Here is a 25,610-nt window from a genome sequence, read left to right as displayed (position 1 = left end):
ATTGTCGCAGTTTTTATTCAACTGTAAAATCAGCACTCTGCATAAAAGAACACATTATCTAAAGCAACAGCACCAATAACCATGCACCCAATAAAAAAGATTAACTAAATACGTTATAGTCTTAAGCTTCAATTCAGAGAAACAAATTATACAATTAGAAACTTAGTATCATACTCTGAGAAATGCACTCTCTAACAAACAGGAATCTTTTAAATGTTAAGCATGGGACATTACCTTCGTCTGCATTTTCAGATTACTTTTCTCAATTATATTTTCAATATCTTCTTCAATCGAATGAGATTTTTTCAGCCTTTTCACTGTATGGAGATTTCATATAAATATATATTTTTAAAAAAAGCAGAAAAAGATTTTAATAGGGAAAAAGCAAGATTGAAGTTTAAGTATCTTTTCCACCTGAAAACGAGAGAAAAAAACTGCAATAATGATACCCCTTTGATATCGTGCTAAAATGGAGGAGAAAAATCAATTTTCGATAAAGCCTTTAGACTTCCCTCCCTTTTTAAGATTTCAAGCTTTGCCCTACATCCACTACAAAACCGATGACATCCTTACAGAGAATAAATACAGTACAAATAGATATGTGGTCACGGTAGCAAACACTTTTGTTTACACAGTAAATGGTAGCATTGACCAATTTTTCTGTTGTGGCACAAGTCTAATTTATTTACTTTAAACAGAAGCATCTAATGCAATGAAATCCAAAACATTAGCAGATGATGGCAACAGTTGCTCATGAGTATCACAGTACAATATATTACAGTGCTCTAGGTGTGGATAGAGAAGGAAGAAAGGAATGGGAGTCGAGTGGTAACGTGTGGGTGAAGGAAAAGGTGTTTGTGACATATACATCAGTTATACATGGTATGAACTTTTCCGGCTTGAAACAGGTCAAATGTTTCTGGAAATACACATTGATCTAATGGGCAACCACTTTTTTTAATAACATTGTCGCCAGAGTTTGTGTTGTATGTGGTCTGTGTATTGTCGATGTTTTTACCCCTAAGGTGCAGAATTAAATAGTATCCTCACGGATTCATTAGTGCTGGACTGAGAAGAGCACCTGTGAATAATCTGAAATGGCAATATGAAGATGTGTTTCTTTTGAACTTACTCTGATGTTATCTATCCCGTGATGATTGAGCATAAGCGCTCTGAGAGGTTCTGGGTTTTTAAACCCTGCAACAGTTGTGTGACGCTGGATATAGATCATCCCAGTATGCCCTTTTTAGGTCTCGGACTAGCGAAGGCTGCGCTTGCGCAGTCTCGCTCCGAGACTTTATGGCTACAGTATGGGGGCTTGAACCCGCCCCTCTTCTCCATTGGCTGGCTTCCTAAGCGGAGGCCAGCCATTGGAGGAGAGGGGCATCACTCCGTTGAAGACCGGATTCGGGGGGATGTTTTTTAGCTTCTTTCTGTTATCTTTCTCTCCTCTTCCCATTGGCTGGTATTTTACCTTCCAGCCAATGGGAAGAGGAGAGAAAGAAAACCACACCCCAGAATCTCAAAATGGTGGTGGTTGCTCCAAGGCATTTCTGCTTCGCCTCGGAGAAACATGGCTGCCCACACTTAAGTGACGGAAGCCTGTTCCTCGGATGGTAACACCGTTTATACCGTGACCATGAGTGTTGACCCTAGGACAGCGTTCTTTAAAAGGACTACCTTCATGTATGTATTGGCTGCTGGTTTTGGCCTAATATGGCGGGCACTTTGTACTAACTTAAATAGTGTAGTGTAGTGTGTAGATTGGTGTTGACAGACTATGGTTCGAACTATGCTGACCCCGTGATGAAACGTCCTCGGAGCTGCAGGGGGTCCTTACGAACCATCCCTTAATCCAGCTAATCCCGAACTCAACAAAATCATTGAAAAGTGGCCCCCAGTGAGGTTTCCCCTGTGCAGATGCCCAGGCGCAGCCGTGCCTGCAATGAATCGGAGGGAGGGAGAGTTGCTGTGTGAAGAGAGAGCGGGGCTGCCATTGTCCCGGGTCCTGTGTGGCCTCCGGTGGGGTGGGGGCAGCAGCCAATGGAAAGCCGGCACGCCGAAGAATGTAGCCTAGGTAATATGACAGCCCCGCAAAAGGCGGTGGGGTTCATGTTATGCAACACGCTGAATGTGCAGGGAGAGGTTGGCCGCTGTAGCCGCTCCACTTGCTTTTTAAGAATGTTTAAACTGATTAGATGGGGAGGAGGGGTGTTTGCATGTGGGACTCTGTCAATCTGGTCCCCGTGCTTCCATATTGTTGTAAAACATCATCGCAAATTAAGGGCAATCGGTCTCCTTCAGAGCAGAGCAGGTTTAGTGGAAGCTTTTTGGGTTGCCTAACCGGGGGCAGGACATAGTTGCTTTTGGTACTCTGCAGCAGGCGGCCTGGGGTTCTTGCAGTCAGTGGTGTAGTGCAGCCATCGGGCATTTCTGGTGCGTGTGGTAAAGGAAGTGTTAGAAATGGGACCCTCTGGCTGATTCTGCGCTTTCCGGGAGTAGGTGGTCATGCATTTGTGCCGAGATGGTGGGAGTTGTGATGGTGCCAGGGTGTGCTGACCTGACTCGATTGTGCCCTAGTGCGGGAGCAGTCCTGCTTCAGTGCAGCTCCATTCACTCGGAAGCTCCTCAGGCAGCAGATGGCACAGAAAGCAGCCGTGAGAGGCTCTTGAAAGAAATCACATTCGGCTTTACAATATTTTAACAGCCTTCAATGTTTCTGCGTTTCAGTACCGTTCTAGTGGCGCCTACGGGATTAACTTACTTTTTAGAGTACTGCACATCATTCTAAGCACATTTTTCCCCTTATTTTTTAGGTAGTTTGAATTTGAACCGTATAGTAGGTGCAATGTTCACGAGAGTTGTAAATAGCTTTTTAAAATCTCACAAATATTTGAAGCTGTAAGGAGAGGATTTAAAAGGATATGCGAGAAGCTGGTCTCCTGCAGAGAAGGCAGCCGAGGTAACAAAAAGCACCCTTATAAATGTTCTCAAACAAGCAGCAGAGCTACTCTGAAGTTGAGGCATTTCCCCCTCCCAACGGGAAAGGTTGCCTTTGGTTCGAGCTCCCTAAAGAATCAGTTTGCCTTGTCTGCTGGTCATGCCCAGGAATTGCATCTATTTTGTAGTTAAGAAATATGTATAGAAATAATATTGGCTTCTAAGTGGTGAATTGGTGAAAAGTCTCTTTTCAGCGTAGTTACATGCCATACAGCACATTCACGAACAACCCTTTGTAACCTAAACACAAAATCTTAATATTAGCCTAGACAGTTAGTTTGGAAAGCAGCTAAAGTCCATATCCTGGACCAACAGCATGTTGATTAAACAAAATCAACAAACTTGACGGGTGTCCCAAATAACAGGCTATAAATGCTGTGGTCCTCACATAATTAAGTTATGCCTTAGCTGTGTTTTTTCCCCCTGAATTTAAGGTGTTTTGTAATTTGTGCTTGGTTTGTATGGCATGGCTTTAAAATTCCAGCTGGGAACCAAACTCTGGCTAATGTCGGTGTTCCACAAGTGTGTAGTTTTAGTCATCTTTAGTTTGTACCATAGGTATTCTAGTGCTTGCCTCCTTTTCTCCCTGACAAAATTGTTTGTCACTACGGTCTAAGCTTTGCCCCTTTGCTTGCTTTTCTGCCCCCTGCCCCCTCGTTGTGCTTGCTTTTCTGCCCCCTGCCCCCTCATTGTGCTTGCTTTTCTGCCCTCTACCCCCTCGTTGTGCTTGCTTTTCTGCCCCCTCATGCTTGTTTTTCTGCCCTCTGCCCCCTCGTTGTGCTTGCTTTTCTGCCCCCTGCCCCCTCGTTGTGCTTGCTTTTCTGCCCCCTCGTTCTGCTTGCTTTTCTGCCCCCTCGTTGTGCTTGCTTTTCTGCCCTCTACCCCCTCGTTGTGCTTGCTTTTCTGCCTCCTGCCCCCTCGTTGTGCTTGCTTTTCTGCCCTCTCGTTGTGCTTGCTTTTCTGCCCCCTCGTTGTGCTTGCTTTTCTGCCCCCCTGTCCCCTCGTTGTGCTTGCTTTTCTGCCCCCTCATGCTTGCTTTTCTGCCCTCTCGTTGTGCTTGCTTTTCTGCCCCCTCATTGTGCTTGCTTTTCTGCCCTCTACCCCCTCGTTGTGCTTGCTTTTCTGCCCCCTCATGCTTGTTTTTCTGCCCTCTGCCCCCTCGTTGTGCTTGCTTTTCTGCCCCCTGCCCCCTCGTTGTGCTTGCTTTTCTGCCCCCTCGTTCTGCTTGCTTTTCTGCCCCCTCGTTGTGCTTGCTTTTCTGCCCTCTACCCCCTCGTTGTGCTTGCTTTTCTGCCTCCTGCCCCCTCGTTGTGCTTGCTTTTCTGCCCCCTCATGCTTGCTTTTCTGCCCTCTCGTTGTGCTTGCTTTTCTGCCCCCTCGTTGTGCTTGCTTTTCTGCCCCCCTGTCCCCTCATGGGGCTTGCTTTTCTCCCCCCTCGTTGTGATTGCTTTTCTGCCCTCTGCCCCCTCGTTGTGATTGCTTTTCTGCCCCCTCGTTGTGCTTGCTTTTCTGCCCCCTCGTTGTGCTTGCTTTTCTGCCCCCTCGTTGTGCTTGCTTTTCTGCCCCCTCTTCCCTCATTGTGATCGTTTTTTCTGGCCTCTGTTCCCTGTGTGTGGCTCTGTGTGTGGCTCTGTGTGTGTGTGGGGGTGGGGGGATTCTTTGTGTGTGGGGGGGGACTCTGTGTGTGGCTCTCTGTGTGGGTCTGTGGGGCTCTGTGTGTGTGTGTGTGGGGGGGGGGGCTCCCTGTGTGTGTGTGTGTGTGTGTGTGTGTGTGTGTGGTGGGGGGCTCTGTGTGTGTGTGGTGGGGGGCTCTGTGTGTGTGTGTGGGGGGGGCTCTGTGTGTGTGTGTGTGTGTGGGGGGGGCTCTGTGTGTGTGTGTGTGTGTGGGGGGGCTCTGTGTGTGTGTGTGTGGGGGGGGGCTCTGTGTGTGTGTGTGTGGGGGGGGCTCTGTGTGTGTGTGGGGGGGCTCTGTGTGTGTGTGGGGGGGGGCTGTGTGTGGGGGGGGGCTGTGTGTGGGGGGCTCTGTGTGTGTGTGGGGGGGGCTCTGTGTGTGTGTGGGGGGGGCTCTGTGTGTGGGGGGGGCTCTGTGTGTGTGTGGGGGGGGCTCTGTGTGTGTGGGGGGGGCTCTGTGTGTGTGTGTGTGTGTGGGGGGGGCTCTGTGTGTGTGTGTGTGTGTGGGGGGGGCTCTGTGTGTGTGTGTGGGGGGGGCTCTGTGTGTGTGGGGGGCTCTGTGTGTGGGGGGCTCTGTGTGTGTGGGGGGCTCTGTGTGTGTGGGGCTCAGTGTGTGTTTGTGGGGCTCTGTGTGTGGGGCTCTGTGTGTGTGGGGCTCTGTGTGTGTGGGGCTCTGTGTGTGTGGGGCTCTGTGTGTGTGGGGCTCTGTGTGTGTGGGGCTCTGTGTGTGTGTGGGGGGGACTGTGTGTGGCTCTGTGTATGGGGCTCTGTGTGTGTGTGTGGTGGGGGGCTCTGTGTGTGTGTGGTGGGGGGCTGTGTGTGTGGTGGGGGGCTCTGTGTGTGTGTGGGGGGGGCTCTGTGTGTGTGTGGGGGGCTCTGTGTGTGTGTGGGGGGCTCTGTGTGTGTGTGCGTGGGGGGCTGTGTGTGTGGGGGGCTCTGTGTGTGTGTGTGTGGGGGGCTCTGTGTGTGTGTGTGGGGGGGGGCTCTGTGTGTGTGTGTGGGGGGCTCTGTTTGTGTGTGTGGGGGGCTCTGTGTGTGTGTGGGGGGCTCTGTGTGTGTGGGCGTGGGGGGCTGTGTGTGGGGGGGGCTCTGTGTGTGTGTGTGGGGGGCTCTGTGTGTGTGTGTGTGGGGGGGCTCTGTGTGTGTGTGTGGGGGGCTCTGTGTGTGTGGGGGGCTTTGTGTGTGTGGGGGGCTCTGTGTGTGTGGGGGGCTCTGTGTGTGTGGGGGGCTCTGTGTGTGTGGGGGGCTCTGTGTGTGTGTGTGGGGCTGTGTGTGTGTGTGGGGCTCTGTGTGTGTGTGTGGGGCTCTGTGTGTGTGTGTGGGGCTCTGTGTGTGTGGGGCTCTGTGTGTGTGGGGCTCTGTGTGTGTGTGGGGGTGGGGCTGTGTGTGTGTGTGTGGGGGTGGGGCTCTGTGTGTGTGTGTGGGGGTGGGGCTCTGTGTGTGTGTGGGGGGGCTGTGTGTGGTGGGGGCTCTGTGTGTGGGGGGGGCTCTGTGTGTGTGTGGGGCTCTGTGTGTGTGTGGGGGGGCTCAGTGTGTGTGTGTGGGGGGGGGGGCTCAGTGTGTGTGTGTGTGTGTGTGGGGGGCTCTGTGTGTGGGGCTCTGGGTGTGTGGGGCTCTGGGTGTGTGGGGCTCTGGGTGTGTGGGGCTCTGGGTGTGTGGGGCTCTGGGTGTGTGGGGCTCTGGGTGTGTGGGGCTCTGGGTGTGTGTGTGTGTGTGTTGGGCTCTGTGTGTGTGTTGGGCTCTGTGTGTGTGTTGGGCTCTGTGTGTGGGTGGGGCTCTGTGTGTGTATGTGTGTGTGTGTGGGTGGCTCTGTGTCCACTAATACTCTCTACTACTCTCTAATGCTCACCTATTGCTATTGTAAATGACAATACCATTTATTTATGTTTTTTAAAAAAACAAAAAATGAAAAAAATGCCATTTGCAATGCCAATAGCTCTAACTTTAACAAAGCCGAGACAATTGCACTGTAAATGATTGTTTAGTATAGGATTGACCTACACCATGTAACCCTGTCATGCCTTAGAGCCGTATGGTGTGCAATATGGGTTGAATCAACGCTTTGGCTAACAGAATGAGAGTGCGCAAGAGACCAGTTATGTTTTCACTACTGATTTTGCATACAGATAGCCCTCTTAAATTGCGACAGGCATTTAGTTGGGTTTATATACGCTTGGTATGTCATTACTCAGACAACTTTTTGATAGGTGTCTCATTTTGTATGTAGATTTGGGACAGTTTGCGCATTTGTTTCAATGATTTTCCAGATCTCAAGAGTCTTATCTTGACTACATTTGTTTCTTTTTTTGTAGATACTTTTGGATTGGTTCCTAACTCACTACAAGTTGTTGAGATACCACAGCAGGTTTCTTCCCATTTAACGATGAATAAGTATATGAGAAGGGCATTACTTCATTTAGTGAGATAAGCTGACTCAGACAACAGATAGGTGACTGTTTTACCTCTATCTCTAGGAGCAATTTCAAGCCCACACCTTTTAATAACACGGCGGCGAAGCCCCATCGTTGTATCTTAGTAGGTACTGTTCACCAGACACACCAGTAGCATCCAAATGATTTTACTAATTTTTCCCCCTCACACTATTTTTCCGATTAATCACAGGTGCTCTTCTCAGTCCAGTCCTAATGAAGATTCCACCGTGAGGATACTATTTAATCCTGCACCTTAGGGATCGAAACGTCGACAATATACAGACAACATACAACACAAACTCTGGCAACAATGTTATAAAAAAAAGTGATTGTCCATTAGAGCTATGTGTATTTCCAGGAACATTTGACCTGTTTCAGGCGCGAAAAGTTCAAACCATGTATAACTGATGTATATATGTCACATACACCTTTTCCCTGTCCTTCACCCACTCGTTACCACTCGACTGCCATTCCCTTCTTCCTTCTCTATCCACACCAAGAGCACTGTAATATATTGCAATGTGATACTCATGGGCAACTGTGTTGCCATCATCTGCGAATGCTTTGGATTTAATTGCATTAGATGCTTCTGTTTAAATTAAATAAATTAGACTTATACCACAATGGAAAAATTGGTCAATGCTGCTATTTACTGTCTAAACAAAAGTGTTTGCTACCGCGACTACATATCTATTTGTACTGTATTGCTGACCCAAGTCGGTTAGTATTTGTGGGTTACCCCCTTAATACTCCATGCAGAGAATAAACCACCACACAAAGTTTAACAACATCCTATGCCATCAAACAAAAAAGCAAAAAACGAATTAACAGGCTGCTTGATTTGCCGTGCAGTAAGATTCGTTTAAAATCCACTAAAGCTTTCCAAAAATGTATTTTGACCAAAATAAACAACTAGTTTTACAAAGCCTTAGAACAAAAACCAAGGCAGCAAATTGAAAAGGAATTTAAACATGAGAGTGCAACATTCCCCGAAATAAACCCCTCAGTCATAGGTGAAAATGAATTCCAGTAAACAGACCTTTTTTAGCAGACTTGAATGGTGTTTGAGCAGCCTTAGCTGCTAATATATTTATTTCTTCAAGGTCCAACTTTGCCTAAATTAAAGAAAAACGAAGTTATATTATAATATATAGAACATTTTATTGTTCTCCAACTAGACCAGATAGATGTAGTTTTGTAATGCTGAATGTTTACAAATTATGAGTGAATCCACTCATTAACCACAATGCCAACAGCTTATTGGCAGAGAAAATGTCCAGTTTCTTATACTGAATACACAGACTAAATATTGGATTTTCACTTCTGTAAAAAGTGAAAAGTACATCACAGACACTTAGCTTTGTCACTCACTGACATTATGCTAGATGAAATTAGTGCTGTGGTTGAGGCAGATGTACTTTCCGATTACAGAAGAAAAAAATAGGGTTAAACAAGCCTTTTTAATGAATTTCTTGACATAAAGTACACAACAAAAACCGAATGTATAAGCCCATCATGTTCATGACAAGACAGAAGTAGATAAAAATGTGAATCAGGCAAAAACGAATAGTTTTCTTACCTGTCGGTGTAGTTTTGCAGCTTGAAGATCTTTCTGGATTCACTATGCTGTGCATTATTCCGCGGTCTTGTGGTTGGGTCCGGATTCGTAGTCTTTTCTTTGTTTTTTTGTTTTTTTTTCTTAGCCCAGGTGGGCGTCGGCGTCACACCCCCTTGGGTGTATTTCCGGTGACGTCGGCATGCTTCCTGCGGAAGCTCCCACTCTTGGGCGCCATCTTCGGGTTCTTTTTTTCCGTGTTTCTTTCGTTTCCGAAGTAATGGCAATGTTCTAATTAGTTGGTATTTTACCGCTTTGTACTTTTTAAATATCCTTTCTTTTGTTAACCACCTCTTCTCTCTCCAGCCTCATATTTCTGGCAGAGGTGGGTGGGTTCGCTAGTGAATCCAGAAAGATCTTCAAGCTGCAAAACTACACCGACAGGTAAGAAAACTATTCGTTTTGCAGCGTGAATCTTTCTGGATTCACTATGCTGTGCATAGATTTTGTAGCGGTTTCTCATTTCTGTGGCGGTTGGGTGGAAGATGAACGTTGGGTATTGAATATGTGCTGTAGCACCTTCTGTCCAACTTGAGCTTCCTTGTTCATCTGTATGTCCACACAGTAGTGCTTCGTGAACGTGTGCACCGAAGCCCATGTTGCCGCCAGGCATATGTCTTGTATGGGTGTGTTAGCCAGGAAGGCTATTGTAGCGCCCTTTTTCCTAGTGGAGTGGGCACGTGTCCCCTCTGCTAGCTCTTGTCCTGCCCGCTTGTGGCAGAGTTGGATTGTCTGTGCGATCCATCGTGCAATGGTCTTTTTGGTTACTGCTTTTCCCATGTAACTGTTTTGTCTTCCTGTGTCCCTTCGTCCTTTCGATGTAGTGCATGACTGCCCTTCTGGCGTCCAGGGTGTGCAGAGCTCGCTCTGCCGCAGTTGTTGGTTTTTGGAAAAAACTCGGTATCTGTATAGACTGGTTCATGTGAAATTTAGATACCACCTTCGGCATGAAGTTTGGGTCAGTCCTCATCACAACCCTGTCATTGTGTATTTGTATGTAGGGTTCTTGTAGCGTCAGAGCCTGAAGCTCGCTTACTCTGCGTAGGGACGTTATTGCAACCAGGAAAGCTGTTTTCATAGTTAGCATCTTTAAGGACGCCTTGTGGAGCGGTTCAAAGGGCTCTTTCATGAGTTCCGTTAGGACTAAGTTCAAGTTCCATGCCGGTGGCGGCACCCGCTTGGGCGGTGCGATCCTTTTCGCCCCTTCTAGGAATCTCTTCACCACCTGTGACGTGAAGAAACTCCTGCCTACCCCTTGTGTAGGCGACTATCGCTGCTAAGTGAACCCTCAAGGAGGATGAGCTAAGGTTCTTCTCTAGCAAGTGCGTCAGGTACTTTAGCACTGTGGAATCCTTCTTCATTTTATTGTGAAGTCTTTCTTGTCTACACCATATTGTGAACCTCTGCCATTTTGCCACATAGCACTTCCGAGTGCTAGGCCTTCTTGCCTCCCGCAGGACCTTCAGTGTACTTTCTGGCAATCTTAAATGTGCGAACTCTATGTCCTCAGGAGCCACGCTACTAGGCTCATGCTCTCTGGCTCTGGGTGTAGCACCTCTCCGTTCTGCATGGAGAGTAAGTCTTTTCGCCTGCTGAATCTGTGGTGTGCACACTGTGTCATCTCCATGATCTGCGAGTACCATGTCTGCCTCGCCCACTGTGGTGCGACCAGTATCAGTGTCATGTTGCTCGCTCTGCACTTGCTCAGTACTCTGTGCATCAGTGGTATCGGGGGAAAGGCGTAGGCAAATGTCCTTGACCAATCTATCCATAGGGCATTCCCTAGTGACCCTTCCTCGGGCTGCCTGGATGCGAAGTTTCGGCATTTTGCATTCTGGCGTGTGGCAAACAGGTCCACCGATGGAGTTCCCCATCTGTCGAATAGGCGCCTTGTCTCCTGAGCATTGAGCTCCCACTCGTGGGATGCCGATGTCTGCCTGCTGAGCCAATCTGCTTGTATGTTGTCCTTCCCTGGCAGGTGTATGGCCAGCAGGTCTATCTTGAGAGGGATGGCCCATCTCCATTTCTCCTGCGCTAGCGTTGAAAGCGGGGCCGACTGGGTGCCCATCTGCTTGTTGATGTAGAACATCGCAGTGGTGTTGTCTGTTTGTATCAACACCTTGTGCTTGTACAGTCTTGTTTGGAAGGCTTTCAGTGCAAGGAAGATCGTCTTCAATTCTAAGTAATTGATGTGCTTTGTGGCATCCGTCGGTGTCCACAGTCCCCTCACCTTGAGCTCCTCCATGTGAGCGCCCCATCCCTTCAGGGATGCGTCTGTGGTGATGGTCACTGTTGGCGTTGGGGGCGTTAGAGGCTTTCCCTTTGCTATGTTCTCCATGGTCCACCATGTCATCTCCTTCTGCACTGCGTGCGTTACAACCACTAGATCCTCCCAACTGCCTGTAGCTTGTGACCATTGCTCCTGTAGCCATTCTTGAATGGGTCTCATGTGGAGTCGTACATTCGGTACCAGGTGGATGCATGATGCCATCATCCCCATGATCTTGCTCGCAGTCCTCACTGTCCGAGCTTGTCCCTTCCGGTAGAGGCGAGTTTCCTTCACCAGCGCCCTCGCCCTCTTCTCGCTGGGGAACACCTTGCCCTGTAAGGTGTTGATCTGTGCTCCCAGGAAGATCTTCACTTGTTCCGGCTCCATTGATGATTTCTTCCAATGGATGGAGAACCCCAGGTTTATGAGCGTGCTGGTCACTGTATGTGCGTGCAACTTGCATTTCTGGTATGAGTTTGCTTTCACCAGCCAGTCGTCCAGGTAAGGGTATACGTGTATTCCCTGCCTTCTTAGGTGCGCTGCGACTGCTGCGAGGCACTTTGTGAAAACTCTTGGTGCCGATTTTAGACCGAAGGCCAGTGTCGTGAACTGGTAGTGGCTTTCTCCGACGGTGAACCTGAGCATGTGCTTGTGCTTTCTGTTCATTGGGATGTGCAGGTATGCGTCTTTGAGGTCTATAGTGACCATGAAGTCCCCGATCTGCAACTGTGGGAGCACCTCTTGCAGGGAGGTCATTTTGAATTTTTGCGTTCTTATGAATTTGTTCACGAACCGTAAATCGAGAATGGGTCTCATTGTCTCGTCTACTTTTGGTACCAGGAAGTACGTTGAGTATACTCCTGTGTTTCTTTCCTTGAAGGGTACCCGTTCTATGGCCTGCTTCTGCAGGAGTTCTTTTGCTTCTTCCTGAAGGCACTGCAGCTGCTTGCTTGCTAGTGGCTTTCTTTTTGGTTTTCTGCTTGTTGGCCCCGCCTCCAACTCTATGCAGTATCCGAATTGGATAATGTTGAGGATCCATTTGTCTGATGTGATTTCTCTCCACTCTTGGAGGTGGAATCTTAATCTTCCTCCCACTGGTGTCCTGTGGTCGTAGGTGTCTAGTTTGTCTTGACCCATCTGTACGTGCTGCCCCCTGGGGTCTTTTTTGCGGGCGGGCACACGGATTTTTTTGAAGTCACTTGGAGGTGGGCTGCTGGCCCCCTCTTCTATTTTGTCCCCGTCCATTTCTCCCTCGAAAGGACTGGCCTCTTTGTTGGTACTGCCAGGGCTGCTTCTGATGACCCTGCTGACTCTTCGAGTCTGCCTGGTGCGTTTGCTGGAAAGCCTGGTGTGATGTACCTGGCTGGTTTCCGCCTCTCCCGCCGGGCCTCCGTGACGGGGTGCCCCTCTTGTTCCCTCTGAACTGCAATGCTCCCATGGATCTTGCTGTTTCGTTATCCTTCTTCAGTTGGCTGAGCTGTTCATCCACTGTTGGTCCGAAAAGCGTGCTGCCGTTGAACGGTGTGTTCAGGATACGGTGTTGCACTTCCGGTTTGAAACCGGATATTCTGAGCCAGGCGTGCCTCCTTTCCGTGACGCCCATCATCATGAGCCTGCTGGCGGTGTCTGCCCCATCCAGGGCCGTCTTAAGGCAAGAATTTGCCGCATTCTTTCCCTCTTCAACCAGCTTTTCGGCTTTCTGCCTGGCATCCTGGGGCAAGTCCTTCACCAACTGCCCTAGTCCCTCCATGATTTGGTACATGTGCCTGTTTATCAGGGCGTTGGAATTAGCCATGCGCCAGTGGGTCGCGGCATTCCGTTCGATCCTTCTGCCCACCAGATCCATCCTTTTGCTCTCCTTATCCGGTGGTGGCCCCGAGGTAGTGGGTACGTTAGCCCTCCTCCTTGCTGTGGCCGTGATAATGGAGTCTGCGGAGACCGTGCCCTGAATGTAGGCCGGGTCCTTTGTGGCATGCTTGTACTTCTTCTCAGTTCTGGGAGTTACTGCCTTGCATGTTGCGGGCTCCCTGAAAGCTTCCTTCCCCTGAGCCAAGACGCTCTCGAGCATTGGAAGGAACTGGCTCCTCGTTTGTGTTGGGAGCAATGTTTCTAGAAGGAAGTCTGCTTTCTGCTTCTCTTCGTCGAGCTTGAGCTTGAAAGCTGCTGCGGCAGATTGTATCACCGAGTTGTAGGCCCCGATGTCGTCCGGCGGCGAGGGCCTTGAGGGGTAGGTGTCGACCACCTCCTCCGGGCTGTCGGTGTCGACATCGATGTAATCTACCTCCTGAAGGTCCGAGGGTGCCGACTCTGTGTCTGTCCTGCCCTCCTCCTCCTCCCCATAGTTGTAACTATCGTAGGGGTTCTCGTACTCCTCCTGGTCGTCGATCACCTCGACGTCCTGGTCTTGTTCCTCGGTGACTTCTGCGATCTCCTCTTCCTCCTCGACCGGCTCCATCACCGGTGGCTTGGTCTTGTGAGGGATCGTGAAGGCTTTCATCTTTGCGTCGAAATCTTTCTTCCGCTGCATGATGTTCTCCATTTCTGCCTCGAGGCGCCTTCTCTTCTTTTCCATCTCGGCCGCGTGTTCCGCGTCGGATGGGTCGGCCGCTCTCTTCGGCGGAAGGCTCGTCGCCGTGCCTCTCGGAGTCGAAGTTTTCGACGTCGAACCGGATTTCGGTTCTCTGGTCGTCGTCGTCAGTTTTGGGTCTTTCTCCCTCGGCGTCGATCGATCCTTTTCGGGGACGATTTTCGACGTTTTGTGCTGATCAGCAGCTCTCGGCGCCGGGGACTCCTTCTCGGAGGATCCGCTGGGCCTGGGAGTAGTCGCGGACGCCGCCTTTTTTGGCGTCGGCGCTTTCGGGGTCTTGCCCTCGATCTTTCTAGACTCAGAGTCTCTCGGGTTCTTGGGGGCCGAAGAGTCTCCTACCTTGTCAGAAGTCTTCGTGTAATCGGTCTCTACGACCGTGTAGCTGTCGTCTTCGGCGGCAGCGTTGTCTTCTTCCTCGGAGGACATCCCCAGCTCGTAGAGTGACGGAGTCGGGGCCTTCCCCTGCAGGGCGGCGTGTGCTACCCTCTGCCTCTCTCTCACACGAAGGGTCTTCGGGGTGAAGGCGGAACAGGCGTTGCAGTCTCCGCTTTCGTGGTCCACCGGTAGGCAAAGGTTGCATACCGGGTGCTGGTCCTTCTGCGCGTACTTGTGGTGGCAGTTACGGCAGAACTTGAACGGCGTGTTGTCCATCCTCGAGCGTCCAGGGCCTCTCTGGTCGCGTGTTCGTCGACGGTCGTCGAAGATCTCGATGGAAAACGCCTTATCCTTGCTGGTTTCTCGTCGATGAAGTCCCCTGGAGTCTTCAGATGACTTCTCCTCGTCTTTTCTGTATTTTCTTTCTTCTTTCTCCAAAAATGTCTGGAGCCCAAACGGGAACGATCCAGACCCGACCGCGGAAAAAAAGAATCTGAAGATGGCGCCCAAGAGTGGGAGCTTCCGCAGGAAGCATGCCGACGTCACCGGAAATACACCCAAGGGGGTGTGACGCCGACGCCCACCTGGGCTAAGAAAAAAAAAAAAAAACAAAGAAAAGACTACGAATCCGGACCCAACCACAAGACCGCGAATAATGCACAGCATAGTGAATCCAGAAAGATTCACGCTGCAAAATGTAAATTTTATATTGACATGCAAAATGGTTAGGAAGACCACCAAAATAATTTTATGCCACAGAGGCGGTATTGGTGGAAACGTATGAGACTGTTTCTGACTGCAAACTGGAACATGGGATGAAACTCCAATGAGAATGCAAATAACTTTTCAGGGCTGCATACATGACTAACTAATGGTTTTTCAGGAGTGCATTCTATACACTTCACAGGAAGAACACACGGCCATTGTTTAATGTGGTGATAATAATTCACTATAATTTTAGTTACAGGACATTGTGCCACTTTATCGTGAAACACAAGTATACAAGGTGTGATCAGAAATCCAGCGAGGGTAACAAATGGACAGTTATGGTTACAAGCACTGATATCGCCACTGACATTTTCAATAAATGTGATTGCTAATACACCATGACCAAAAACATCAATATCCGCAAAATAGGCTCTCAGTATGAAAATTATCTGACTCATTTCTATCTATGTGAAATTAGCCCCGTTTTGTCAGACTACTTTGTGACATGAGATTCTACACAATCCAGTGTCAACTTTATTTTTTTTTTAAACTGTTAAATGCGTTTTAAAAATCTTTTTGGTACATCATCCAATATGGCAGTCATTCTCCAAAAACACCCACATTTCTTATAAGGGCACCCACCAATTATTTCTGCAATGCTCCCTATCTTCGATAAGCAACAGCCGATGTCGGCTAAATGCTGCCAAGAAATCACCACTATTCTCTACACCTTTCTCTTTTGGGGAATAACGATTTGCCAATGAATGCATAGTGTAAAAAAATGAACACCAAGGAACACGATTAACAATTCTCCCCCAGCTCGGCCCCATTCAAAAAGAAATACTCTGGTTCTAAGTTTCACCGAAAAATAGTGTGTAATAAAACGACTTATGTTAGTCTAGATCCAGTACTGCCAGCCCCAACTGCAAGAAACACGAAACATTTAGTACTGTGCAACTCTTTATTATATCCTAGCAATGCCAAGAGTGGCTCAGGTTCCAACTGTTTGCCATCTATCATAGCAAACTCTTGAAACCCCGCTCGCCAAAAGCTTTGCACTACAGGGCAGTTGGAGGAAAGCTTCACTAGCACCAATACGACGCAGGATAGCATGTATTAATCCCAACTCCGAAGAATCAAATGATTTTTCTGTGTCAAGAAAGACTGCTGTGGTCCTTGTATCAGGTATTCTATCCACTTTCATTAGCAACAGTGGTCGATATGCGGTACACCGGTATACCTAGTTTCAGAAGGACCACCAGCAATGCTTCACACATAGTGTGGGGGGGGGGTTTGGGGGGAGATACAGCCCGCCTTTGCCATTTCCTCAAACAACGTGACTAAGTGTGGTATGAGCCGATACTAAAGCATAAAAGGTGTGCGCTTCCCGTCCTTAATACATTTATTCTTTAGGCCCAGGGTAGCCAGTAGGACACCAGCCCAGTAGGAGGAGGAACAGGTCCCCGAACCTGTATGGCATAGTTCAGCAGGAAGACTGTTTATTGCCCTACACACACTCTTGCCTGGAACAGAAGCTCCCTTCAAAGGCAGAAGATCTGTACTATCTTGGATTTCCCCTAGAATTGTGCATTCTGAGCCAGTTTTCAACAAAAAAAAATAACATGCAGGATGGGTTTCAAAAGTGGGTATGTTGCCCCAGGATTTTTCCCCTATTGATTAGGGAGTGTTCAAGAGTCATCCCAATGAACTGGCAACTGAACTGTACAACAACTGACATTACAGATCTCCACAGAACACACTGTGGACCTGTGGAAGAACAGAAGGACTGCACCAGATGCTTAAAACCTATGAGGAGATCTGAAGGGCTGGACCTGCTCCCACTTCTACCCAGAACAAAGAAGTCAACTTCAAGGGTCCTCGGGTTGATAACCTATGTGTCAACAGGAACACAAGCTGCAAGAGGCCTTTATTCTGAGGGTGAGCAGTACCCAGTTGCAACTGGAAGAGCACTAGACCCTGTTGGTGGTCTCTGCTGGAGTAAGTCCTGACCCCAGAGTACTATCCCGGAGTGCTATGGAGCCTTAGTAGTGTCCAGAAGACTCATTCTAAAATCTCTGAAGAATTTGGATTTCCAGACATTCGGAGGACTAAGACCAACAACCCAAGTCAACCCACCAAAGGCTCGACCTTGCTGGTAAAGAAAATCAGATTAGTCCTGCTCTGAGAGTTTTGCCAACTGAAAATCTACTTTAGAGAACTCTTGCCGCAAGCATATCAGAGCTCACAGATCCAGCCTGCTGCCTTGCCCTCTAACCGAATCCGAATCGGGAAAAAAAGTCCAATGTCACAAATCTTAAGCAAAGGAGCCAAAAGTATTTGGCCAACGAAAGGAATTCCGCTGAGAGGTTTCCCTGCTAAACCCAACGGCTACAGCAAGACTCTAACATTCTCCTGAGGAGGAAAGCCGGGAGCGCTGCAAATTGATTTTTAAAGCTTGTGTATTTCTGTGTTTTTACCTGCACTACTGCTAGGATCCCAGTCTCATTCTTGACCCCCAGACAGCCGATCTTGACGCTGTCCCGGGGAAGCCTCCCTCGCTGCCGCCATCAACAGCGAGCGAGCTAGCTCCGCCCACTTCGCCGGCCACGCCCCCTTCCTTCTCCCCTCCCCCTCCAACGCCCCCATAAAAAGATGTGTATGGGCCGGAAGCGCAGCGGACGGGCGCAGCGGGCGCGACGACTGCGCGCCGAAGGCAAGCCCGTCCGCGGCTGTCCGGGGCTAGGGGCACGTCACTCTGCCCAATTTATTACCTATTCCCCCGCCCAACTCCGCGGCCTCCAGGGCCCTTGGCTTTTACCAGCTACTACCTGCTCTCACATTTCATCTCTCGGCCTGCTCCCTGCTCCTTTTCCCACTATTCCTCCCCCCCCCCCCCCTCTACTTATCCTCCCTCATCCCTCTGGAGGTAATATTAACCCTGGAACTCCTAAGACCCTCTCGGCATACTACTTAAACACCCGGTCTGCAGTTGCCCACTCGCATGAACTATCGGTGCTGCTGGACCTTCATGCACCCGATCTTCTTTTTTTAACTGAAACGTGGTTTTGCGAAGATTCCCTCCCAGTCTTGTTGGCCACTCTCCCAGCCCCCTATTTATTTATTTTTTAAATTTATAGAGCGCAAACAAATACCACGAATGGTGTCTCGGCGCTAAGCAGACAGAGGGACACCTCCCTACTATGCTCTACGCTCGGATCGCCAAAATGGCAAAGCTGGGGGTGGCGTTGCGGTCATAGCCCGAACGGACCTTCCCTTCCAAACCCTCTCTTTACCAAATATCACTACTACGGAGTACCTGGCTATCCGTACCACTTCTACTAGGCCCCCCCCTCACTTGTTTACTTACCTATCGTCCCCCCTCAATCCCCTTTATTGTTTCTCCCTGATTTTCTGGAAACTTTGGCCACTATCACAGTTAACAACTCTTCTATTTTGCTCCTGGGTGATTTTAACTTTTGGCCTTCTGACCCTGCGGAATGTCCATCCTCAAAAGAATTCTCAGATACCCTTCAATCTCTTAACTTCATATCTCATATCCACTCTCCTACCCATGTAAAGGGTCATATCTTAGACCAGATTTGGTCCTTGAACTGCCCCGTAGATTCCCTATCCATCTCACCCTGTGCATGGTCCGATCATCATTTAATTTCATTTGCCCTCCCCATACACCCTCTAGCCAAGCCCCCTCTTCCCAAGAACATCTGGGTCCGTGCTTGGGGGCGAGTAGACCCTGAAAACCTATCCACCCTGCTCACTACCTCCCACCCCTCCTTACAAGGCCTATCCACCACTACCCAGGTTACGGCCATTGAACAGTGGCTCTCCTCAGGCTGCGACTCCGTTGCCCCTTTGAAACGGGTCACCTCAAAAGCGGGAATGAAGATCTTAAGACCACCAAATTAACGGTACGTCGAGCGGAACGAGCCTGGAGGAGAAGTTACTGTCCCTCACTACGATTGGAGTTCATTAACACCTTGACCCAATATAAAAAGGACATATTGGCGGCTTAGACAACCTATTTTTCCTCTAAAATCCTCGCAGCTGACAACCAATCGAGGAAAATCTTCTCGATCGTGCACAACCTGGCTTTCTCTGACAGAATCACTCTGAAACCCACCCCTTCCCTGGAACTTTGTCACTCCCTAAACAATTTCATTATTCAGAAAATAGCCACTATTAAAGCCAACATCCCTCCCCCTCTCCTACTTTTGTGGATCCCCAGTGTCCCCCTCCCAAGGGACTACTCACCACCTTTCCTTCTCTGACCAAGTGTGAGAAGTTGGCCTGATGTGCAGTGTTCACTATTCTAGTGATCACTATATATCAGTCCAAACAACCCTTATTGATGATTGGTTGTAAGTCAACCTTATAGACCAGCTATCCTAGTAGCATGGATACGAGCAGTCTAAGGCTAAGACTCTAGAGGGCGTGTTAAGCCAGCTGTTTTACCATCACATTACCCCTTGAACACCCAGTGAAAGGACACCACACAAGTGTTATGAAAATAAACAATATATTTATTAGAATCACAACAACCCTGTACTCTTTATGAGGACAGGGTGCTAAGCACACAACAAAACTCTTACGAAAATACTTAAGTTAGCACGGTATACACAAATGCCCGAGGGGCACGAAAAACCATATACTTTAAAAGTGGAATGCGAAATTACTAGCAGGTAAGTACAGTACTAATAGGCTTTGGAATCGCTAGGACTTGACTAGGGAATCGTTAGATTACTTCTAGGAGACCTAGGGGACTCGGGTGCAGAGTGTGCACTCTCACGCGGGATGCGGGACAAAGTCTAGGGAAGCTAGTAAAGTTAAAGTTAGTGTTCACGGGCGAACCCGACCTGGTAGGGAGAAAACGACAGTGGATCCTGACCCTTGGATAGTGAGGCTATGCTGGGGCACCGAAATGCCGAAGTTACCTAGCCCAGGGGCTGCAGCTGCATAGGTCTCAAAAGACGTCGGGAATCCTCATTGCCGGACCAGGAGCCTGGAAGAAAGATGCTGGCAGGCGGCCAGTGAAGATAGTTCGAGTTGATCCAAGCCTGGATCTGGAAGATGGATGACACCTGAAAGCAGAGGGGACCAAGTTCGTGACTACTAGCCAGTAGTCAGTGGGCACCAGGAGGGCACCGGATGGTAGTCACCTCGACTAGGTGAGTGGGCGACGCTGGCTCTGCAGATCTCACGGACCAGGAGGCGTTGTCGGCGACCAGGATGGAGAGGCGAGCTGTCCCACGATGGATGAAGCTGTCGGCGTCGAAGTTACCCAGGATTGGGCAACAAGCCTTGGCTAATTCAAGCCCACGCCGTGGACTCAAAATGGCGTCTTGAGGGGACCAGGAGGGTCCGGGGTGCTCCTCTTCTGGAAGGGAGCAAGGGCCAGTCTGGAGCAACCAGACCAGCAGCAGTGATGTCGTCGGGCGTCGTTCAGAAGGCCACAAGCCAGCGGGCTAGTAGCCAAACAACGCGGTGAGCAGCAAAAAGCAGAAGGGCCCCACGCCGATCGTGGAGATGCTGGGGGGCTGGTCTTCGGTGCTGGAGCTGCTCAGGGTCGGGGCTTCTCGGACCCCAAAGCACTCACCAGGAAATTACTCGGCGGGCTTGCTGTGCAGAAGTCGTGCAGTCTTGAAGATGGCCGGTCCCTCGAGGTCTCGTCGCACCCACGGTTCTCAGCTTGGCTGTAGAGGTGGGTAGAGGTCAGAGGTGCCAGGGAAGCCGGTTCTCGTCGAGCTGGTCAGTCGGATTCCGGAGGAAGGACGTGCAGCAGACCGCAGTGTTCTGGATGGTGCCTGCGGATGCAGGGTGACTACTCCTTAGTCACAAGGGAGAAATCTTAGGAAGAAGTCTTGAGTTCCTTTCGTAGAAAGTAGTTTCAGGATTCAAAGATGATCTGATTTGGAAGGGGGCCAGTTCCTACCTTTATCCTGAAAAAGGGGGCTGGCACGCGACTAGGTCCTGCCCTATGGGTGGGACCAGGAGGGGGTGGTTACACCCACTTCCTTGGCGGGCTTTTCCCCAGCACAGGGTCTGGAGTGTCCCTGGAACTGGTTCAAGCCAGCCTATGCACAGTGAGCACCGGGGTGCCACGTGCAGTCACCTTCCTCTGAAGCCCTGCCTACCTACAATACACAAAATCCTGTCTGGGACGGTGCTGGCACCGCCCCTGGCAGGAAACCCTTTGTCCTTATCTCCTGCTCTGGGAGGACTCCCAGCAGCAGGAGGGCAGACTTGTGTCTCGGTGGCAGCATCCATTTTGTGGAGCTGAGGCTCTGTTTGACTTTAACCGGGGTTAGGGGTTACATACATGTCGTGTCCCTCTAGAAGGGTGGAATGCTAACCCCTTCGCCAGAATTGGCGAGGGGTTAGTATTCCAATTCGTATGACACCTTACTCGACATGTTTTGATAAAACGATACCAGAGTTGGCATATAACCGCGAGGATTATAATGCACTTAAGAGTATATGGTATGCGATATCATGGAAACGGCTAAGGGATGGATCCCGAAAGCCGCAGACAGGCTCAGCTCATGCCAGAGCACCATCTCACACGATTCCAAGCACTCTGCCTTCAGGATTGTCAAGGCCTGCCATAGGAGTGACTGATAGGAGATCTGTGTGTCCATTTTAGGGTTAGATATAGGTATACTATATCTAAAGCAAAGGGTGATTACACCACCTTGCCCCAGCTGTCGTGCAGCCAGTTGTGTCAGATTTGGATGGCCAGCCAGGGGTGGCATAATACATGCTTCAGCCCCTGGTAGGCCCTGGGTACACCTATGCCCTGGGCACCTAAGGTACTCTGTACAGGGACTGATAAGGTGACTCAGTATCCAATTAGATATGTACCTAAGGTACATGGAATCCATTTTACAGAGAGAGCAGTAGGCCTGGGGTCCTGAATAGCAGGGCCCCAGGTCAACTAAGTCAGAAAACCAGCAAAACACCAGGCAAAAAGTTGGGGGCAACCATAGTCAGGGATCTACCTTCCTACATAACCCCCCCCCCAAACGAAAGGAGATAAGGCTATCCTTGCCAGGTAAGCCTATATTGCCTGAGTGGCCATATAAGGAAGTACCAGCACTGGCATGGTTACCCCCTATCTCATGGTCCACTAAGCAATCCCTCACCCTAAGGGTGTCTGAGGGTCTCCACCATAGGGAATCTCTACCTGTGGTGTGTTTTGGCAAAGTAAAAGGCTGGTGCTGAAATGGAGTATTGAAGTGAGGCTCCACTAATTTTGGGCTCAGCTTCCTCCAATCACTATCCACCATAAAGGCCTTTCTTTCCAACACTGAGTTGTTTTGGGCTCTCAGGGTCAACCTCTGGCTACCTACAGCTGGAGGTTGGGTCCCTCTGTTTGGCTTACTGGAGGGACAGGTCAGGTCTGGGGCCCTCAGGTCCCAAGTTTGGCTGTGCCCAACAGTGTCCATCTGTGGGAGGTCCCTAACTAAATTTAAGGGGGATCCCTCAGGAGTTTGTTTTATTTTCACTTGGCTAGGACTACTAGCTTCAGTGCCCTTAATCTGCTGATTGGGGGATTCTTTTGGACAGGGGGCCCTTTGGGGTCCACCACTGGCCTCTCTGACCTCTACAGCCCTGGGCTGACTGAGGCAGGGTAGAGAGGGGCAGGTTACCTGCTCCAGACTGGGTCCCACCTTTAAAGGGTCCACTGACATCAGGGGTTCTGCCAGGCTAGGCCTGACTACCTCTGGGGCAGTTCCTTCACAAGGGGTCAGATCAGTTCCCTGAGGAGGCTGATCCTTTCCTAAAGTCTGGTGGGAGGGAGATTTCTCTTCCTCCTCAATGCTCTCTGTCTGAGTGGAGTGATCCATAGTTTCAGGCTTCACAACACTATCATCTGTCTGAGTTTGAGCTGTGGCCATCACAACTCTCCCAACCTTTTCAGGAGGGGGCTCAGTTTGGGTGTGGGCTGTGACCATCACAGCCTTGACAAACTGTTCTGGGAAGGAAGTTGTCTGAGATTGGGCTGTGCCTGGCACAGCCCTCCTGACCTGTTCAGGGAGGACATCTTGGACTGGGGCTGTGGCTATCACTGCCCCACTAACCTTACCATGGAGGTTTACCATTTTGAAATGGGTTTCTTGCTCTACCTCAGCCCAGGCTGAGAGCTCTAAATCATTCCCCAGTAGGCAATCTACAGGCAAGTTTGGTGACACTGCCACTCTCTTGTGGCCAGTGACACCTCCCCAGCTGAGATTGACCACTGCCATGGGATGATCTCTCTGTACTCCATCAATATTGGTCACCTGGTATGTGGCACCAGGTAAACGTTGCCTTGAGGGGACTAGACTCTCAGTCACCATAGTGATGCTAGCCCCTGTATCTCTATAGGCCTCAACTTTTATACCATTGATGAGGGGCTCCTGTCTGTACTTGCTCAAAGTGTTGGGACAAGTTGTGAAGTTGGCAAACCCCATGCCAGTCTCACAGACAAGAGTATCTAAGTTTGGGGACCTGGTTAGGCCAGAGTCCCCAGGAACTCCCAAAGTAAATGCACCCAAATTCTTGGGGGCACTCCCACCACCTGGGGGATTACTACTAGTAGTAACAGGAGGTTTGGGAATGTTACTTGGGGGTATGTTCTCCTTATTGTTATTCTTTGGGCAACTGCTGTCAGTTTTCAAATGTCCCACCTGTTTACAGGGATAACAATAAGGTTTCTTCTGGTAGTTGGAAGGATTCTGGGACCCACCCCCCTCAGAGGATTTTTGGGGCCCTGATGTGGTTTGATCTGGAGATTTATTCCCACCCTTCTCTTGAGGCTTGGTTGATTCCTTTTTCTGGTCACCACCTTGGTTCTTGGGCCTAATCCTGGTTCTGACCCATTTGTCTGCCCTCTTACCCAATTCTTCTGGAGAGGTCAGATCAGAGTCTACCAGGTGCTGGTGTAATAACTGGTTCTGACAATTATTTAAGACTTGCTCTCTCATAATAAGATTATATAATCCTTTGAAGTCAGTAACCTTGCTACCCAGTAGCCAGCCCTCCAAAGCCTTAGTGGCACAATCAACAAAGTCAGACCAGTCCTGAGACTGAGTTTTCTGGGTGTCTCTGAACAGCAACCTGTACTGCTCAGTGGTTAAGCCAAACCCATCAACCAGTGCATTTTTCAGGACCTGGTAATCATTAGCATCCTCCACTCTTGTAGTAAGGAGCTTATCTCTACCTTTACCATCAAAGGAGAGCCACAGTATAGCTGCCCACTGACTTTGGGGAATGCACTGCACAGTGCAGGCCCTCTCCAGAGCAGCCATCCATTTCTGGATGTCATCCCCTTGCTTAAAGGGGGGCACTATTTTTGTCAGGTGTTTAGTGTCTAAACCCTTCTCTCTATCTCTTGGGAGATTGCTGCCACCAGTGGGAGCTAGCCCACTCATCTGCTGCTCCCTAGCAAAAGCAAGCTTTTCTTTGGACAGGGCAAGTTCTTCCCTTTCAATCCTCAGTCTAGCTTGTCTCATCCTTGCTTCATGCTCTCTTCTCTGAGGGGAAGTCAATCTCCTCTGGGGAGAGTTCCTTCTCCCCTGAGAAGAGGCATTAGAGTGCAGAGATCTAATGGAGTCCCTAGAAGGAGATCTATCTCTCCTAACTCCAAGGTTAGGCCTTATTAGGGTCAGTACTGGGGGTCCCCCAGATCCTTCCCCAAGTAGGTCTAAGTTGGCCCTAGTTAGCCTTCTGGCTACCTCAAGACCTTTGTCTACCTCATCCCCAGAGAGTTCCTCTTGATCCTCCTCCCCAACTGCAGTAGCAGTGTTGGGGAGGTCTGGATCCCCAGAGGTTCCCTCTAAGGCTGGCATATTCTCATGTAACTGAGAAATCTTTCTGGCATCATATGTCTCTAAGAGACCTATCAGAAAGGGAATGGTGGGGTTAGACCCCTGCTTCAGTTTCCTGGAGGTACAGACTTGTCTCATCTCCTGGAAACTGAGAGCTGCATATCTGGAAGTGACCTGTGGAGGGTCAACACTTACCAGGGGAGTCTCAGTGGACTCTCCATGGTTAGACATGCTTTTCTAGTGAGGTGTAAGTGATGCACTTACCTACACTATATGTTTGCCTACTGATCCCTTGCTAGAGTTGTAGTTTAGGGTGTGCTAGGCCCTAGGAGCTACAACAGCTGGTTCAGTAGAACTCAGAGTATTCTAAGCTAAGTTATATGTACCTTTAGTACTTATGTGATCTTTCACAAGATATTCTTAGGATATGTGTGGTAAAACAACAGCAAGCTCAAATCCCAACCGCTGCTCACCAATGTGAGAAGTTGGCCTGATGTGCAGTGTTCACTATTCTAGTGATCACTATATATCAGTCCAAACAACCCTTATTGATGATTGGTTGTAAGTCAACCTTATAGACCAGCTATCCTAGTAGCATGGATACGAGCAGTCTAAGGCTAAGACTCTAGAGGGCGTGTTAAGCCAGCTGTTTTACCATCACATTACCCCTTGAACACCCAGTGAAAGGACACCACACAAGTGTTATGAAAATAAACAATATATTTATTAGAATCACAACAACCCTGTACTCTTTATGAGGACAGGGTGCTAAGCACACAACAAAACTCTTACGAAAATACTTAAGTTAGCACGGTATACACAAATGCCCGAGGGGCACGAAAAACCATATACTTTAAAAGTGGAATGCGAAATTACTAGCAGGTAAGTACAGTACTAATAGGCTTTGGAATCGCTAGGACTTGACTAGGGAATCGTTAGATTACTTCTAGGAGACCTAGGGGACTCGGGTGCAGAGTGTGCACTCTCACGCGGGATGCGGGACAAAGTCTAGGGAAGCTAGTAAAGTTAAAGTTAGTGTTCACGGGCGAACCCGACCTGGTAGGGAGAAAACGACAGTGGATCCTGACCCTTGGATAGTGAGGCTATGCTGGGGCACCGAAATGCCGAA

General features: G+C 49.4%; 1 protein-coding gene across 1 annotated transcript in view; it reads right to left on the bottom strand.

The window, feature by feature from the left end:
- Positions 1–25,610, bottom strand: part of CDCA8 (cell division cycle associated 8) — a 229,398-nt gene that overhangs the window by 102,736 nt on the left and 101,052 nt on the right. The window contains exons 5-6 of the mRNA XM_078681219.1: positions 8,143–8,218; positions 235–317 (exon numbers count right to left, since the gene is read on the bottom strand). Of these exons, the coding sequence (XP_078537345.1) occupies positions 235–317; positions 8,143–8,218 (159 nt within the window). The remainder of the gene's footprint in view (positions 1–234; positions 318–8,142; positions 8,219–25,610) is intronic.

This window comes from Lissotriton helveticus, chromosome 3_1, assembly GCF_964261635.1.
Source record: "Lissotriton helveticus chromosome 3_1, aLisHel1.1, whole genome shotgun sequence".
NCBI classification, from domain to species: Eukaryota; Metazoa; Chordata; class Amphibia; order Caudata; family Salamandridae; genus Lissotriton; species Lissotriton helveticus.
The sequence above is the reverse complement of the archived record's forward strand: the minus strand, read 5'-3'. Positions and strand labels throughout refer to the sequence as shown.